Source organism: Equus quagga, chromosome 19 (genome assembly GCF_021613505.1).
Source record: "Equus quagga isolate Etosha38 chromosome 19, UCLA_HA_Equagga_1.0, whole genome shotgun sequence".
Taxonomy (NCBI): domain Eukaryota; kingdom Metazoa; phylum Chordata; class Mammalia; order Perissodactyla; family Equidae; genus Equus; species Equus quagga.
The window spans coordinates 25924685-25944372 of record NC_060285.1 but is presented as its reverse complement, the minus strand read 5'-3'; the positions used below and the strand labels follow the sequence as shown (position 1 = coordinate 25944372).

At 36.0% G+C, this 19688-nt stretch overlaps 1 protein-coding gene across 5 annotated transcripts in view; it reads right to left on the bottom strand.

The window, feature by feature from the left end:
- Window positions 1-19688, bottom strand: part of NR2C1 (nuclear receptor subfamily 2 group C member 1) — a 65116-nt gene that overhangs the window by 30013 nt on the left and 15415 nt on the right. For all 5 annotated transcript variants that reach the window (XM_046646468.1, XM_046646473.1, XM_046646470.1 and 2 more), the window contains exons 2-9: window positions 17860-17933; window positions 14029-14259; window positions 10184-10265; window positions 8783-8962; window positions 7568-7715; window positions 7375-7465; window positions 4340-4524; window positions 2990-3155 (exon numbers count right to left, since the gene is read on the bottom strand). In XM_046646468.1, the coding sequence (XP_046502424.1) occupies window positions 2990-3155; window positions 4340-4524; window positions 7375-7465; window positions 7568-7715; window positions 8783-8962; window positions 10184-10265; window positions 14029-14259; window positions 17860-17913 (1137 nt within the window). In that variant the 5' untranslated portion in view covers window positions 17914-17933. The remainder of the gene's footprint in view (window positions 1-2989; window positions 3156-4339; window positions 4525-7374; window positions 7466-7567; window positions 7716-8782; window positions 8963-10183; window positions 10266-14028; window positions 14260-17859; window positions 17934-19688) is intronic.

Genomic DNA, 19688 nt, shown 5'->3' with positions numbered 1-19688 from the left:
CCAGTGCACAGGATAAAATGGAGAAGAGAGACTGGAAACAAAGACATTACTGTGACAGGTTAAGAAATTTTAAAAGGCCTAAAATATGGTGATAAAAATAAAGAGGAAGCGAGAAATTCAAACAATAGAAGGGTTAGGATTCACTCAGAGAATAGAGATAAGTGCAGCGTGGGGAGAATGATGATGAGTCCCAAACATCACATATGGTGAGTATAAGGATTGTGATTCTAATATAAGATAATAAACATCAGGGAAGAACAGCTGTGGAAATCACCTCCCTCTGCCTCATATACCTATTTCTAAATGGGAATACTACCCACCTTGACTATTTGTATAAGGAAATTGTACGAATCAAGTGAGATAAAGTATACGAAATCATACCAAAACCTCTAAAATTTAACAAAAATGTTAAGTATTTCTATTGTCTTAGATTCATCAGAAACAAAATGCAAGTTGCGTTATTAGACTATTTCTCCTTACGGTCTGGACTGCTTTGAACAAGACATTGAAAACCTCCAAAGCTTTTTTCTCACTCACAACATGACAACAAAAATCCAAACCTCCTCAACAGCCTGGGGTGAGGCTCAAATGAAAGAACGTACATGCAAGCATGCTGCCAACTATACTACACATAAAAATGTGAGAGGAACAAAACGCCATTTAGCTCGGTGATTAAGAGGATTGAGTTGATTACAGATGTCAGCTCTTGAAACTCATGACCATAAAACCTCAATTAAAGAACTAAACATGAAAGTCCTGGGCTAAGAAGTCACTGAAAAGTAAAGCTCTTGATTTCACAGAAGCTGTTGACAGAAACAAAGAAAGAAGGAGCTGTGCTTCCGAGGAGGGCAAGAAACTTTACAGAGCTGATTCTGAGGGTACCCAGAGTACAGCAGGCCAAAGACAGAACGGAAAAAAGCCAATTCCAGAAAGGAAAAAAGTTATAATTTGCCTAATTCATCTGTCTAAAACAAATATTTGAAAGAATCAAAAATTCTGAGGACCAATATCAACAATAAAAAAAGGCAACTACTTCTACTTTCTATGGAAGTGCTCTATACTTTTTTCTTGCGTGAGTCCTTGTCCCCCATTTGCCTTTTCACCTTCCTTCCCATTTAAATCTGAAGGCAGCAAGTAAAACTAAGCAAACAAAAGAATATCTTTTATTTAGAGTAAGAAAGTACAATGGGAAAAATCAGTTTTGCTTTGCTCCATTCTTGTCCATAGCTCCCACTACAATTTTTAAGGATGACATTGATTATTCCCATTGCTTTTTCTTACAGTGCCCATAAAAAATTTTCTTGTATGATGCAAATAAAACTTTACTAATTTTTTTCCAGACATTATCTTCAGTAAAATTTTACATGAAGATCTATTTCATTGATACGTTTTATTGACTACATCAAATTACAGCAATTATTATTTAAGTCACTGTGATTTTTCTCTGTGGCTATTTCTACCAAGTCAAATTTTGCAAATATAAATTTTATCTTATGCAGTTTTGGCCGGTGTTAGATTTGTGTTCATTATTTCTACCAGTAATACACATATCTATTTGATAACTGTCGATATTCTCCTAAGAAACACATGGAAATTTATAATCTATAGCAAAGTTAGGAGCAATTACCCTCAGGTATTCCAGGGCTGCTATGTATTGCTAACTGAAATCTCCTACGTACTTTCAATCACTTTGCATACCATTTGCTAACAGTACTCATAGCTGACAAAGCAAAGATATAGAGTGGTTAAAATGGAGGGGTCATGGGCTGGCCTGGCGGCACAGTGGTTAAGTTTGCATGCCCTGCTTCAGTAGCCTGGGGTTCGAGGGTTCAGATCCAAGGGGCAGACCTACACACTGCTCATCAAGCCATGCTGTGGTAGCATCCCACATACAAAATAGAGGAAGACTGGCACGGATATTAGCTCAGGGACAATCTTCCTCAAGCAAAAAAAGGAAGACTGGCAACAGATCTGTTAGCTTAGGGCCAATATTCCTCACCAAAAAAAGGGACCAGTCAAAACAGCGGTGTCTTAATGTGTTTTTTTTTTGAGGAAGATCATCCCTGAGCTAACATCTGCCGCCAAGCCTCCTCTTTTTGCTGAGGAAGATTAGCTCTGAGCTATTATCCGTGCCCATTCTTCCTCTATTTTATATGTGGGACACCTGCCACAGCATGGTTTGATAAGTGGTACATATAGGTCTGTACCTGGGATCTGAATCGGTGAATCCAGGCAGCCGAAGTGGAACCTGCGAACTTAACTGCTGTGCCACTGGCCCAGCCCCCAGAAGGGTCTTAATGTAGGGCCTCAACTGTCAGCACATCTATAGCTGTGGTCCAAACATTATGTGAATGACAAATCAAATGCTAGAAAGTTATTTTCTAATATTCTACATGTATTGTTTCCAACACAATTAATGTATTTAGGGGAGCAAAAAAGAAATTACAAATATACCTTCTCTAAAATGGTTAAAGTATAAAAAGTTAAAAGCCAAAAGTTAAAATGTACTAAATAATTTTACCTTCTTAAAATAATGCTGAGAACTAGCTAAATTGGGTAATACATAATTAATGGAGCTCTTCATAGTTACTATGGTAAGAGCAGAATATCTGGGTCTTAGATACTGATTTACACTGAAGTAGTAGTAACTAGGCATTGAACAAAACCAGTGCATTCAACACATCATGAATGCCAAGTTACAGCTAAAACAAACAAAGCAACAGCAAAGAACTATGTCTAAATGTTCTAAAAGCTAACTTTTTAGATTTAAATCCATTAATTGATATTATAATTCTGATTTATAAACAGGATGTCATTAAGCCATTATTTTATATAGCTAGATGTATACATTTTAGCTGCTGTTTTGAATTCTATCAGGGATATTTCTGACTTTAAAAGCATAACAAATATACTTCGATTTTTGAAAGGAAGATTAAAATCAAAATGGGTAACACAACATAAAAGTCGTAAAATATATATATGGAAATACCCTGAAAGCTACATGTGAATCGCTGAGAAGTGGCCCCTCTTTTTCGATGTAATTTATGCTCGAGTCTCCAGCAATAAGATGTACGCTTCCTTCCATGCCCTCTACTGAGCTCTGACAGGTTGTGCTCTCTCCAGGATTCAATGCTTTTGCAAGAGTGTCAAAAGCCCTATAAGGAGACATCAGAAGCTGTGAGCTTGGCCAATCTCCACAATAAAATGAAAATTCTATATAAAATTCTGGAATTAACATTTAGGCCCAAAAATTGATTAGAAAACAGAACACTGGTGTATCACTGAGCACTCTATTTCAGTGACATCTACGACTCTCTCCAAAAGCAACAAATTAAAATTCTTATGTATAGTATGACAAACTATATTATTATACTAATGTATTACCAAAGAATTAAAGTCTTAAAAAAAAACTCATGTAATTAAGGGGGAGAAAAATCCTCATACTTTGGTATGAAAGTACGCTTTTATAAGTTATACACCCGATACAAGATATCAGCCCATTTATTTTACACATAGAAGTTATTTAGAAAGAACAAGGGCAAGTATGCTGACCTTACTGTAGTCTACACAACACAGTTAGGTTTCAATTTTCTTTAAAAATTCAGAGAATATTTTTAAACTTGTGGTAACATAGCTATATCTAAACTGTAAGAATTTCCTATTAGGATGGCAAATAATTAACCAATATTAGCACATAATTATTCAAAATAGCTCTCCATATCTTTCAATGAGATGCCTTCTAGAATTCCTTAAAATCTCATGCTCAACAAAGGACTTATTGAGACACTTAAATGCAGTTTTTCCAATATTTTAGATGATGAACGGTGTATGAAAAAAAGTCTGAAGAAATCTAATTTCTACATCTTAAGTATTAAGAGAATGAAAAATAGAATTCTAATACATGTTTTCTGAGGTGTAACTTAAAATTGTAGTTGATTCAACTAAGTCTTTGATCTACTTTCATCGCTAGAAATTGGTGGGGAAAAATGAACATGACTGCCTACTAAGACAAATGTTTAAGTGTAAATACACAGAAGATAAAATTCGGCAACTAAGATATGTGAAATGTCAGACCCAAATCATCTTTAGCAGGAAAACAAATTCCTAAATTTTATGACTACGTTTCTAATCTTCTAATATTCACTTATTGCTCATTATTTAGAATGTAACCTGCTGGACAACATTTTACATTGAATACAGTTTTTCAGTGAAAATCTACGAAGACAAATTTTCTAAGTCTAATAAAAATACTTGTTTTCTGAAATTTCTGTAAGTAGTATTCAACATAAAAATATTTTAAGCAATACTAAAGGATACTTAAGATCAAAACAGACCTTACCTTGAAACATCACCATTGGTCTGCGTTTCTTGACGAAATTCACACACAGAGGTATCACCATTGTTTAGGCTTTCAATCATAGACATTTCATTATTATTTTGAGAAAGATCTTTAGTTTTTCCAAGATTTGCTAATGATGTAACCACACTGGCCAAGGTACTTAAATCTCCCTGACATGATTCAGCCTTAAAAAAAAAAAAAAAGTATTAAAATTCTGCAAGCTGGCATCAATAAACTTGTAAATCTGAAATATCTAATTCTAGGTTATGAAAGGCCAAAAGAAAAGTACTCTAAGTGAAAACTAGAAAGTATGACCAAAGATCACCTAGTTTTTAGAAACTGCTTGAGGAAAATACAAGTTTAAAAACATTCGGCACATTTCCTAGGGAATGTTTATAGAAAATTTTAAGCCAAAAATTGCACTTAATCTACTCATATCAATTGCTTCCTCTGTAAAAGGATATTAAATCAGATAACCTTTCAAGTTCTTTTTAGCGTTAAAATTCTGATATTGTTATGATAATTTCTAAAATTTATTATACAAACTATAAAGTTTTATAGATGTAATAAAATTAATATTAGTAAAAAGAGAAAAAAAAAGTAAATGTATTATTGCACAGACTTCCTAGGATGCCAACTTTTACCAGCCACTGTGTAGCTGAGAAATCTCTTTACATATATGATATTTTTCTCTGTCTTCAGTTTTTATTTTTGTTAATGATGTATACATTCTTTATGCATTAATTAGCTATAATTCTTTCATGATGAAATTTCTCTCCTTAACTCTTTGACTATCCAGAAATATAATTTGTATAGGAAAGGCAGATTAAGTGCTTGATTTTTCCTTTCATTTATTAATTTTCAGAGCAATGAGTCAATGTCCTAGCAACCTCTAATGGTGACAGATGAGTTCTGAGTATCATTTTATTTCTTTGTGGAAGATTAGCACTGAGTTAACTAGTGCCAGTCCACCTCTTTTTGCTGAGGAAGCCTAGCCCTGAGCTAACATCCACGCCCATCCTCCTCTAATTTATATGTGGGATGCCTACCACAGCATGGCATGCCAAGTGGTGACATGTCCACACCTGGATCCGAACCGGCAAACCCCGGGCCACTGAAAAGTGGAACGTGTGTGCTTAACCACTGCGCCACCGGGCCGGCCCCTGAGTATCATTTTAAATTCACAGATTTTTATATACTTGATGTGTTTCAGTTCATTAGTCATTCTTTTTTAAATGCTCAAATTATCCCATCTTAATCTAATGAGAGGCCATTCAGTTGCCTTCCACAGCCTACTGACAGGATTCCTTAATGGTATTTTTGATTATTCCTTTATGGTTTTTGGTTTTAACGTTCTTATCCTAAGAGAATATATGTTTCCTTGATGTTTCATTGCTATATCAATTCTTTAGTTTATGTGAAATTGATTTTGGTGAATAAGTAGAATAAAACAATTTTTGTGCTCTCCCCAAATTAATGAATGGTTGCAGAATCATTTACTGAAAAACTCATCAGCTACTGAGTTCTTACATGATTACTACTTATATATGTATTTTATTTAACCCTGACAACAACCCTGTGAAATAGAAATAATTCCTTCATTACCGACAGGAATTATCCATTGCTCTCCAGCAATAAATAGTGGAGGCAGGATGGGAATTCAGGTCTGTCTGATGGGAAAGCCCATGCTCCAAGCCAGTGCTCCAGCCTTCTTATATGAGTAAAAAGAGTTAACATTTTTAGGTGTTTTAATTTCCAACTAAGACAAATACTTATACCTTCTCTTCCATTCCATAACATGTCTATCCAAATAGATTTTTAAGTTTTTGCCACTAAAAACTCCTAGGCAATGTGAAAAGACCTCATCCTGTGACTTGACAGTTCTGGGATCATTTGTCAGAAACTTACCACACAAAGTTTTATTATAATTTAATACAAAGATATATAGAAAAGCACAGTGTCTGAGCAAACAGTAATTTTACAACAAAACTTAGTTTCCTTACTTTTCCTAAAGGAGTTAACATGTCAATGAAATTGTAACTATCATTCTAACCTTGAGTTGTGTAGAAGGCTAAAGTGAAATCTTATCATTTCAGAATAAATGGCAAGAGGCTAAATCTCTTTACTCAATAATAACATGCTAAAGCCCAATCTGTAAGGTAGACATTCATTATCACCATTTTACAGATGAGGAAGGAAAGTGAGGCACTGAGAGATCAAATAACTTGCCCAAGGTTACACAGCTAGTAAGTGGCAGATGAAATTTCATTTCAGAGCACAAGTATTAGAGTGCCTTAAAGTATCGAGCAACAAATATATAACAAATCAGGCCATAAATAGAATGAACAATCTTATAGGTTACATAAAACCAGATCACAGTACAGGCTGAGAAAAACACTAGTCAGAGGGCCCCTAAAATCTGTTTTCAGATAAGAGTCTTCTGGAGAAATTTTTGCTTTTTGTTCTCATAAGGGGTTTCTGAAAACTACAAAACCTCTACATGCTCAATCTAAATAAACTTTTTTTACTTTATACCCCTTGCTCAATAAACAGCTGCTCCAAATCTCTATCAGAAGTCAGACAACTTGGATACAAATTTGTGAGAGCTCTTACAAACCTATTCCTACTTTTGACTCAAGTCAACGTTTTGAGTAAGGTGTGCTAAGAATTTCTCTTCACCTGAAATATTTTAAGTATTATGGCACTACAAAATCTGTAGGAGAACATGAAAGGAATACTAAGAATTTGCACTTAGTATAAATTCTATTTCTGAGGACTTTTGTTTCAAGATGAAAGAAACCTGGAAGACACTTAAATGTTGGTCACTTTCACACTGAAGCTATAATTCGCCTAGTGGAATAATAAACACTTCAACCAAATAGCTGATAATTTATCTTTAAAAAAAAAGGCCAACTTGTAACGGGGAATATTTAAGACCAAATCAATTGACCAAATTGATGGAGAAAAAAAGAAAAGGAAAAATTTTTAAAAGCTTAAAAAAATTTAAGCTTTAAATTATTTTGCACTAAACACACCTTATCTGGTGTCATCAGCACAGTTGACTCAGTTTTTATTCCAGACTGATGAATATTCACAAACATTCCTGAATCTAATAGTCCTGCTGACCTGTAACAAATAAGTACAAATTTTAGCCTTAGTTTCAATGGGAAGAGAAACAAATGACCAGCTACTATTTAACATATGTTTTGTTTGTTGTTTTTACTATACCTTGCAGTTTCACTATCTGTTACAAAAGTTGGAGTTGCAGCTAATGGGCTTCGAAGGTCTTTTCGGATGTAGATTTTTTCTGTTGAAGCGGCACAGTTGGAAGATTTTTCTCGTGATACTTCAATAGGTTTTCTTTCACATTGAACAGCTACAAAAATGCGTTAAACTATTATATCACAATGCAGAATTTATAGGCAATTATAAATGTAAGCTCAAGGTCAGCAATGCTGCTAATGGGAGACATAGTTACCATAACTGAACTCCAAAGATAACCACCTATCTTTAGAAATTATTTGTAAGTTCAAAAAAAAAAAAAGTTACGTCAGAAGGGTAAAACCAGCCAATTTTCATCTCTAGTTCTTTTTTCTCTCCCTACCCCCACTGTGGTAGAAATGTAGAGGAATTCTTAATTTTTAGAAGCTCAGTGTCAAGGAGGAAAAATTGAAGTTAGGAGTCCTTTTCTATTTATATGAGAGTGTAAAAAAATGAAATATTTACCAACTGAAAAAAATACCTTAGAGAGTCACAAAAGACCAAAGTTAGATCTGTTTTTTTTAGCTAAGGGCAGGGAGATTTTTGAGAAGTAATTCAACTGCTTAGTCTCATTTATAAAATATAGGTAATTTATTTCACTTACTTTATAGGAACTTTATTTCATGATGTTTAGGAGATAGGATACTGTAGTTGTTAAATGTACATTTTCTGAGGAAAGAAGACCTGCCAAGATTCAAATCCAAGTTCTGCCACTTACTGTGTGACCTGGGGCAAGTTACTCAATTTCTCTGTTTACTCAAATGTAAAATGGATAACAGTAGTACCCACTGCATAGAACTTTGCTGTGAGAATAATTAAGTTAATCCATATACTACACAGATTTAGGCATAGTGAAAGTGCCATCAATATTAACTAGTCATTATATTGTTAATCACTTTAATAGTTTAATCAAAAAGTAAACCGGCATCTAGTTAGTTGTGTGTCTGTGTTGTTTTTCTACCATGTTCAAACTACAAATACATGTGTGGCATATAGGCACTCAATAAATATTTGTTCTACCTATTAAAAATATATACGAATGTACATATTTTTATATTTTTAGTTGGAACACTGTAAATTAAAAAGCATATATACTTGATACATTTTAATGTGTTAATTTTAACATACTTTTAGAGTTTGCCTGAACCCTTAAAAGTATTTTCCTTTAAAGCTAATACATACAATCTTGTTTCATTCCAAATGCAATACATCTCTGTAACCTGCAGTATTGACAGCGGTTTCGATGGTGTTTATTGATAATACAGTCCTTTGATCCTCGACATGAATAAACTAAATTTTTTCGGATGCTTCTTTTAAAAAATCCTTTGCAGCCTTCACAAGTTACTGCTCCATAATGACGCCCTAGAGACAAAATGTTTAAGAAAACACAAAAGTCAGACATTTTAGAACAGAAATGAAATAAGCCCATTTCTTTCCTGTAAACAATATATAAGATAAAACTGAGATTTTTTTAGTTTATGACATGAAAAATATTTTTAGGAGTTACTAAACAGAATGAAACAACCATATTTTCTGATAAAATATACTAAGCAATATGAGTTCTTAAATTTTGTAAAGTAACCTTCACAATGGTATGGAAAACTTGGGAAAGAGAAGAAACAAGATCACCCATAAGCCTATGATTCAACATAACAACTATTTTCATTTCTGAGATCACTTATAAATTACAGTTTAGTTAATTATTGTATAAAGATATTTTATTTTGAAAACTATGCTCCAAAAAACGGATACAATGTCTGCTAGTATTTGAACTATAACAATCCTTCCTCATTGTGGGTTCCAATTTTTAGATTTCTGGAGAAATCTGTTACACTTTGATTAATCTATCATTTCACAGACAATTTCTTTGGCACAATATCTATTAACAAATTGAACATACTCTGGGAAAAGCTCTAGTGGAGGTTTTTGTAATGAAGCTATGGAAAAGATTAAAAATGAGAGGAAACAAACTGGGCCCTTAAACTATATCCCACTGGCACTTGTGAATACATATGAGTGAACATGGGTGTGTATTTCTGGCATGAAGCAACAATGGCCAGAACTAAAACGAATAGCCCTGAGTACTAGTAACAGGCTTGGAGAATGTCTGCTCAGCTATGTAGAGCAGTAAATAAAGTTAACCAGAGCTTTCTCCATCTCAATAAGTCAAGTCACTCTGTATTCTTGAAATGAGAAGAGGGCTCAACAGGTAGTTAACTTCATATTATATATTATTAAGGATCACAACTAATTTTTAAAGCAATTTTTTTGACAAAACTGGTTTCACATTCAAAAAAATTTCCACACGTACAGTTTACTTTCAAAAAGCAAAACTGTCTTTCAGAATTCTTTGAAATATGCATTTTATGTTACTGCAAGATCAAAGTAAACTGCACTGAAGTGAAAAAATCTTTAGGTGAATAAAAAACTTTGGGGAAAAATCAGTTAAATTTCAGAGGCCACAAATATGAACCACAAAGATGACATGCTCCTTTTTCTTTTTACTTTCAGTAGAAAAACACATGGTAGAATGGTGGTTATTTTAACAACACAACACATATAGGAGGTTATTTTTAATGTTACCTGATGCTTTGTCTCCACATACTACGCAAAGATCAAAAACTTTATTCGGTCCTTGGTCTGGGGAAGAATTATCTGTTAAGAGCTAAAGAAAACCCCCCAAAACAAAAAAAAAAGTAATCTGTTGTTACTCAATAATGCTCTCATGTAAAAAATTAAAAGAACATTCATTCAGTCTTACTTTTTGCTTTCTTTTTCATAAGTTATTCTGAAACTTTTGAATTCTTTTATTATGCATATATAGAACTATTCTTAATTTTCTTTATATATAGATAAAAATTTCAATGTTATAAGAAACAAAGACAGTAAGAATACCTTAATTTTTCCATAACAATTTCATTAAAGTAAAAGACTGTTAAGCACACAAATATGAGTATTTCTTAACGCATCTCACCCATTAAGCACTTATTATTCACACGGAACATGCCAAATTACTGCAGTAGTTATCAGTCCTATTACATTTGTCTTCGAACAGCTCAGAACCTTTCCACATGGAATGACATCACTAAAATAAACTATAATAGCATAAAAAGATAATTTTCTAAAAAAAACATTTTATTGATATACTTTTACTTATCATTATGGAAATATGACTGATATACAAAGGTATAAACTTTTCATTTAATGAGCTAAGATTTGGGTTGGGGGTAGTGGTTGAGAGCATGGACTCTGGAGTCTGATAAATGGTAGCAAGTCAGTAGAACTAGGTGTGGTGGCTTTGGGCAAATTACTAACTAAGCCTCTAAATTATATAAAGAGCTCATCACGAGGGACAGCTAAAATAATGTTGGCAAAGAAATACCAGCTTCTTCTTTAGGGTTATCCTTCAACCTTTTCACCATTTTCTTTCAATCTTTTGAAACGTGAACAAATTAATCCAATTGAAAAAATATGATACAGCATTTAGTAAATCCCTTCCTCCTGCTTTAAAACAACCCACAAAGTAATCCTCTATTTTGACTTTCTTCTCGTAGGGGTGGGAATGCCTTCAGGAGCAATTCTGATTTCAAAAACTTTAAACAGTCCTTAAAATGGCTGTCCCTAGGGGCTGGCCCGGTGGCGCAGCGGTTAAGTACGCACGTTCTGCTTCTCGACCCCAGGGTTCACCAGTTCAGATCCCAGGTGCGGACATGGCACAGCTTGGCAAAAGCCATGCGTCCCACACATAGAGGAAGATGGGCGTGGATGTTAGCTCAGGGCCAGTCTTCCTCAGCAAAAAGAGGAGGATTGGCAGTAGTTAGCTCAGGGCTAATCTTCCTCAAAAAAAAAACGGCTGTCCCTACTACATCATAGTGGCATCATTTCTTCTTTTATCACCATAAAAACCAGTCTCCAACCAACTTAAAAAAATATCCAACAATTTCTGGTATTAGATGTCCTTTGAAAGCATCTATGAAAAGTATTCTTTTCCTGAATTGCATATCTATTGTAAATGGTGCTAATCTTTTATCTGCTATTATTCCTAAGAGTAGAAGAGATATTGAGAGGTTAAGAGACTTGCCCACATCCCATCTTAGGTCACTAGACCAGAAATCAAATCTTCTTGGACCTGGGGAATTCCATCCTATACTTATTTCTCTTTCATTGCCCTTAGAGATGATCCATAAAGTAGGCAAAGCACCAATATTATCTTTATTGTTAAAACAGAGAAATAGGGCCAGCCCTCATGGCCTGGTGGTTAAGGTTCGGCACACTCTGCTGTGGTGGCCTGGGTTTGGTTCCTGGGCATGGAACCACACCACTTGTCTGTCAGTAGCCAAGCTTTGGTGGTAGCTCACATAGAAGAACCAGAGAAACTTACAACTACACACAACTATGTACTGTGGCTTTGGAGGAGGGGAAAGGAAGAGAAAAGGAGGAAGACTGACAATGGATGTTAGCTTAGGGCAAGTCTTCCCCTGAAAAAGAAAAAAAAAGAAATAAAAAAAAAGTGGAGAAATTTACACTGGAGAAATCTGATTACATTACTTCTGCCAGGTGGTCTAGGTCAACATCACAAGACATAAAACATGATAGTCAAGTACCCTTCATATGATGTGATAAAAATGGCACTTAACCTCTGTGATCCTCCTCCTAAAACCCACAACCACAGTCTAACAATAAGAAAAAAAAAAAACAGCCAAAGTCCCATAGTGGGGCAACCTAAACATACCCAAACAGTATACTTCAAAACTGTCAAGGCTGTCAAATACAAGTTAAGTCTGAGAAACTAAAACAGCTAAGAGGAGTATAAGGAGACACGATAACTAAAATCAAGTCTATTAATAAAAATAAAAATAAACTGGGGGCTGGCCCAGTGGTGCTATAGTTAAGTTCACACCTTTTGCTTCGGCGGCCCAGGGTATGCCGGTTTGGACGCCAGGTTTGGACATGGCACCCGTTGTCAAGCCATGCTGTGGAGGGCGTCCCACATATAAAGTAGAGGAAGATGGGCATGGATGTTAGCTCAGGGCCAGCCTTCCTCAGCAAAAAGAGGACGATTGGCAGCAGTTAGCTCAGGGCTAATCTTCCTCAAAAAACAAACAAAAACCCCCAAAAACTAAGGTATGTATAATGTTATAAATTTTTTAGTGACTTCTGTCTTGATGAAATAACTTCTTATAAATCCTATCCATTTTTCATCATAGATTTGCTTGTAAGTAGATAGTGCACCACGAATATTCTTCTCCATTGATGAAAATCTTTTGGTGTTGGGGTCCATGTTTTATGGAGCTTGCTGATGTCTGCAAAAGCTTCTGCTAAACCCTTCACTATGAATTTAATTGAGGGTTCTCCTTCTTTTTCTTCTCCTAGTTTCCTTTTCTCTTGCCTCTTCTTCATTCGTGTTTTAGTTCTAACAACTCCTCCTTAGTAAACTCAGGAAGCACCTCTAAGAGGTCAACGTCATCCTCATCCACAACGTAGCAATTTCTAAAAATAATATAAATGATATAATTGGAGGAATAACACAATCTATCAGGATATATAGGCAAAATTTTCTATTTTATGAATTAGGAGTTTTGCAATCCTAAAAGGAATTTTCTTTGATCAGTTGTTCATCACAAAATATGTAATCCAATTTTAAGTGGGCGTTCCCCTCCAAAAAATCTCTGAAGGCAAACTTAAGGATTCATTGTATTTGTATTCAATCACAGCAACCAGCAGTAAAAATATCTACATAACCACAGGCATGAAGTGTGTAAAAGTCTTAACTGGCTCTTTGAAGAATGATGTACAACTTGCAAAAATTAAAATGATGTGAAGTTAATCCACACTACTAACTGAGTTCCAGTGTTAAAGCAGACTGTGGGGTAGACAGCTTGCTACATCAGTGAAGATGTAGATGAAAACAGAGAGGCAAAGCGACAAAGCTGGCAGCTATAGTTCTGACTTCTTGATTTGGCAGCTTTTTGCTCAAGGCTCAGGCAGCTTGGTTGGGCGAACTGCAGCTCCAGAAGATGCTCCTGATCTGGCAGTTTCCTAATTGTGCAGAAGTAGCAGGTCTCTCAGAAGCCAGTTCTGCAGCATGTGCCAGTAGTTATTCTTGGAAACCTGACCTAGCACTGTTTCTCTAGCCTTCCCAACAATTCTTTGAGCTCTCATCCTTTACTAAATCCTTTCCTGGCCAAACCAGCCAGAGTGGATCTTCCTACATGCAACTAAGAGCCCCCCAAAATATATGGCTGTGAGGAAAAGCATAGACGCCCATAGGAGAGGGCAGTCACCATAGATAATCTGCACAGCACATAATTTTATGCAAGTTTTTTCCTACTGAACATGCAAGACTTAAAGTCTTAATGGCAAGACTTATGACATGCTTTCTAATTTTTTCATGTATAAGATGAAAAGACACTTTTATAGTTATTTACCTGGAGGTGCTGCCCAGATAGATCAGGAGCTGTAAAAAATAACTGGTTGACACCTGCTGCATCTGGAGTTGTGAGGAAAACTTTCCCTGGAGTAGAATCTTGCCTGGCCAGAATGACTTTGCTTGGAGTAGAGCCATCGTGATTTGTCAGGATGAACTGCTTGCCTTGTGTATTATGATCAAGTGCTGTCACGATCTGGATTTTCTGGCCTGTTTGCTGCTCTGTAACAATCTAACACAATCATGTCAAATTAGTAATCAATTCAACTCAATCTTTTTTTCCTCTAAGGATACAATTTTGTTATACCTTCAAACAGAGCTGGAAAAGCACACCATTACCTATATATTCAATGTACTACACATTACACACACCTTTTAAACTAGCACATACATACACACACCTTTTAAACACCTTTTATACTTTCATGAACTCCTATCCTACAGAAATAAACAAACGTGCAAATAAATAACGGTATAATAGTAAGAACATGTGGACCTCACTATTTTCATTCCTTCCTTCCTCTTCTCTTCCACCTTCCATTTAGACAAAAACATACCAGGTGCATTCTACCTGCCAAGCACTGTTTGTTCTAGGCCCTGAGATACAGCAATAAACAAAACAAAGTCTTTGTTCTCATAAGGCTTTTTAGTGAGGAAAAGCAGATAAAAAACAATAAGCAAATAACATTATCAGGTAGTATTAATTGCTATGAAGCAAATAACAGTGTTAGCATTAAAACAGGGTAAGGTGAGAGTCACTGATGGAATAAGGGTAATCAGGACATGACATTTTTTTTTTTTTTTTTAAAAGATTTTATTTTTCTCCTTTTTCTCCCCAAAGCCCCCCGGTACATAGTTGTATATTTCGTTGTGGGTCCTTCTAGTTGTGGCATGTGGGATGCTGCCACAGCGTGGTCTGATGAGCAGTGCCATGTCCGCGCCCAGGATTAGAACCAACGAAACACTGGGCCGCCTGCAGCGGAGCGTGCGAACTTAACCACTCGGCCACGGGGCCAGCCCAGGACATGACATTTTTGCACAGACCTGAGTGAAGTAACAGACCAAGGCTTAGGACTAGCTAGGAGAAGAGCAGCTTAGGTAGAGGAAACAGAACATAAAAGAAGGCCATGAAGCAGGAGGAGGCAAGAGGCATAGGACGAGAGCTGCGTGAGTGAAACAGAGTGAAAGAGATGGATTATGGGAGAGGATGGGATCTGAGTGACAGCAGGAGCCAAATCACACAGGGCTTCATAAGTCATCTAAAGTTTGGATTTCCTATTGTGTGAGATGGAGATCCACTGGAGGGGTTATGGAGCAGAAGAGTGGCAGGATATTTTTCCAAAAGGATCATTCTAAATTTAGCATGAAGACTAGACTGTGAATATTCAAGAGTAGAATTAAAAGAGACCAGAAGGGATGCTATTGCAGATACTGGCAATATCTGGATATTATACATGGGAAGAGATACTGGCTGGGAACAGGGTAGTAGCCATACTGGGGGTGATTTGATTTGGGATATTTTATGAAGAGAGAGGTGACAAGATGTGCTAATGGACTGGATGAAGAATATGAGGAGAGAAGAGTCAAGGATGACTGGGAAATTTTGGCCTGCGCAACTGGGAGGACAGAAGTGCCAAGTACTGAGATGGAGTAGTCTGGCTGAAGAGCAAGTTCATGAATAAAGAGAACTAGCACAGCATTGAGGGTTTGTTTTTGTTGAACAAATATTTTACAGAGTAAATTCATTAAGCCAATTGGATTTCTTGATTCAATTTTAAAATGGCAAAATTTGATTTGTTTCCAACTTTTTTCCACTTCCCTGAAATTACTTTTATCAAGATTATTTTTCTATGTGAAATTTACAACAAAGTTCTGAATCACTCATCAGTTTTTGTCTAGGGCAGATTGTATTGATTATAGCTGCTATCAATTTGAGTTTCCTTTGTTGATCATCATTTCTACCATGTCCTATTTTTCTAGGTGCAGTTTTAACTGTTGTCAATTTTATTTTACATAGGTTATTTCTACTAAGTCCAGTCTCCATCCAATAATTTTTCAAATTTTCAATGATACCTAGAAGATGTGACTTTGAATCAGTAAATCTGTAATACATTTTACCACGTAAAGTTTAAGCTGCTGTTAATTTTCTTTTGGGTTACTTCTATCAGTAATATTCATTGTGAATTGAATAAAAGGCTAGTGGCTCACACATTTCTTTTTTTTGTTGTTTTTTGTTTTTGAGGAAGATTAGCCCTGAGCTAGTATCTATTACCAATCCTCCTCTTTTTGCTGAGGAAGCCTGGCCCTGAGCTAACATCGTGCCCATCTTCCTCTACTTTATATGTGGGACGCCTGCCACAGCATGGCTTGCCAAGCAGTGGCATGTCTGCACCCGGGATCCGAATCGGCGGACCCTGGGCCACCTAAGGGGAACATGCACACTTAACTGCTGCACCATTGGGCCGGCCCCTCACACATTTCTTAGAGAAAAGAGCATTAGGTGCATGCAGGGCACAATTAGCATTGGGTTGAAATATTTCGCTTAAATGAGTAAAAAGATGTTTACTATGACATAACAGTTACAACTGGAAACTGAAGCAATCCAAATGGCCTGCAACAAAGAACAGTAAATAGATTATGGAAACAGTTCTCAGGTCTTAGGATCAGTTTACATTCTAAAAACTTACTGAGTCCCAAAGGGCTTTGGTTTATATGTGGGTTATATCTACTGAAGTTTACTGTATTAGAAATTCAAACAGAGAAATTTTAAAAATATTTATTAATTCATTAATAAATAATAAATAAAACAGTAACATAAATAACATAACATTTTTTAATGAAAGATAAGTATATTTTCCAAACAAAAATTTAGTGGGGCTAGAGGTAGTGATTTACGTTCTCACAAATTGTTTTAATGTCTGGCTTAATAGAAGCTGGATTCTCATACCTGCCTCTGCATTCAATCTCTTGCAATATGTTGTTCTGGTTAAAATATATAAAGAAAATCCAGCCTTACATTTATTGGTTCAAAGGGGGAAGAATATCTTAATAGCCTCTCCAAACTGTGGAAACTATTCTTTGATACTATACCAAAATTTGACAAGTGGTAGCTTTTTAAAGGTTAGTTGCAATGTGCAATCAGAAATTATAACAAAATCCATTGGTCTATCCTGCAATTGAAATGGATCCTTTATTCATGACTGATTTTGTAATAACATGCATTGCTCACTTGGAAAACACTGGTGCAATGAGTTATGAACACCTTTTAAATGTTGACACACTTCATCATATAATATCACATGTTATATAGTCCCTGGAAAATTCCACTGTATACTCGTGAGAGAATAACAGTGAAAAGGCAAATAACATTTTAGTATTATTATGAAAACAGTTTTGAACTTGTTAACTCTCTCAAAGAATCCTTAGGAGACAATTTGAAAACCTCTGGATCATGGTACCTCTTACTAAGGAATAGGACATTGTTTAAAACACGAAGATCTGTTTGTTGAGATGGATCTCCTCCCACTGGTCTATCAAGACTTGCCTCAGACTTTGCATCCTCCAAAAACATTCCCTGACCAGGTCCCCATAACCCTCCACAACTCTTCATTATCTGTTTTTCTTCTGTACTCCCAGAGCACCCTATACCATTATCTATCATAGCACTTACCACGTTCTATTGTGATTGTCTGATTACTCAACTCTCTCTCACTAGATTAAAGCTACCTTAAAGTTGGGGTTATCTTTTCTCTCTACACCTCCAGAACCTAGCATATACATTTGGCGTAAATAAGTTTGGTGAGTCAGTGAACGAAGTGTAAACTAGACATACCTCTCCCATCTGTTGTTCAATAATTTGATGTGCAATTTCTTCTATGGTTGCCATGATCTAATTGTCAAGATGTCCTGCCAAAAATAAAAAGACGCTTTTTCACAATTATACCCATAAAAACATATTTATTTATTTATTAAAGATTGGCAACTGAGCTAACATCTGCTGTTGCCAACCACCTTTTTTTTTTTCTCTCTCACCCCAAATTCCCCTAGTACACAGTTGTATATTCTAGTTGCAGATCCTTTTGGTTGTGTCATATGGGAGGCTGCCAAAGCATGGTTTGATGAGCAGTGCTAGGCCTGCACCCAAGATCCGAACCAGCGAAACCCCGGGCCACGGAAGCGGAGGTCGCGAACTTAACCACTCGGCCACAGGGCTGGCCCCAAAAACATATTTATTGAAAAATTTACAAATGAAATTACATGATGGTTAAGATTTGTTTTAAAATAATCCAGTTGAGGTTGGTGGGGGGGGGAAAAAAACAAGACTGGCTATGCGCTGACAATTACTGAAGACTGATAAAAGTTTATAAAGGGGTTCATAAAACTATTCTCTCTGCTTTTAGGTATTTTGAAAATGTCTACTTAAAAAACTATCCTTGGGGCACACAGTGGTTAAGTTTGCACACTCTGCTTTGGCAGCCTGGGGTTTGCTGGTTCGGATCCTGGGTATGGACATGGTACCGTTTGGCAAGCCATGCTGCGGTAGGCGTCCCACACATAAAGTAGAGGAAGATGGGCACGGATGTTAGCTCAGGGCTAGTCTTCCTCAGCAAAAAGAGGAGGATTGGCAGCAGTTAGCTCAGGGCTAATCATCTTCTTCTTCTTGAAAAAAAAAAAAGATGAAAAAAAAATCCAATATCAAACAATGTCACTTTTCAAAGATACTGAAGCCTAAACAGGAGAGATCATACAGACCAATAGTAGTTTACTGCTTTAAATAAGGGCAACCCTATCTGTAAACAAACATATCACTGTAGCCATTTAACATACTTTTTAATCAATATATCATAAAAACTGAAAATAATTGCAGTCATTCAGGACAGATTTCTCTAAAATTTCCTGATTGTTCTTCATTCGTGGCACTTTGTTTCTTTGGTGAGGAAGATTGTCCCTGAGCTAACATCCTTGCCAATCTTCCTCTACTTGGATGTGGAATGCCGCCACAGCATGGCTTGATTAGTGGTGTGTAGGTCTGAGCCCAGGATCTGAAACTGTGAACCTGGGCCCCCGAAGTGGGGCACATAAACCTAACAACTACACCACTGGGCTGGCCCTCAATGGCAATTTTTTTAGATATTAAGGTTAATTTTTATTTAACGTAAAACTGTCTTCAAATTGATTTGAGAGCCTGTAAGATTAACGGGTTGACTTTGAGTTTTGCTTTTTCTCTATATCAGGTAGTCAAAAATACAAAAATTATTTCTATCATACTATATATTGTTTGTCAAGTTCACCAATATTCTGTAATTATAATATTAATTGGCAAATTATCTGAATTGGTTTTCTTTCAACTAAAGTATTTTTTTATTGAGGTTGTAATAGTTTATAACACTGTGAAATTTCAGTTGTATAACATGTTTTGTCAGTCACCATATAAATGGGCCCCTTCACCCCTTGTGCCAACCCCCAACTCCTTTCCTTCTTGTAACCAGTAAACTCTTCTCTTTGTCCATGTGTTTGTTTATCTTCTGCATATGAATGAAATCAAAGGGTGTTTGCCCTTCTCTGTCTGGCTTATTTCGTTTAACATAATCCCCACAAGGTCCATCCACATGGTTGTGAATGGGACGATTTTGCCTTTTTTATGGCTGAGTAGTATTCCTG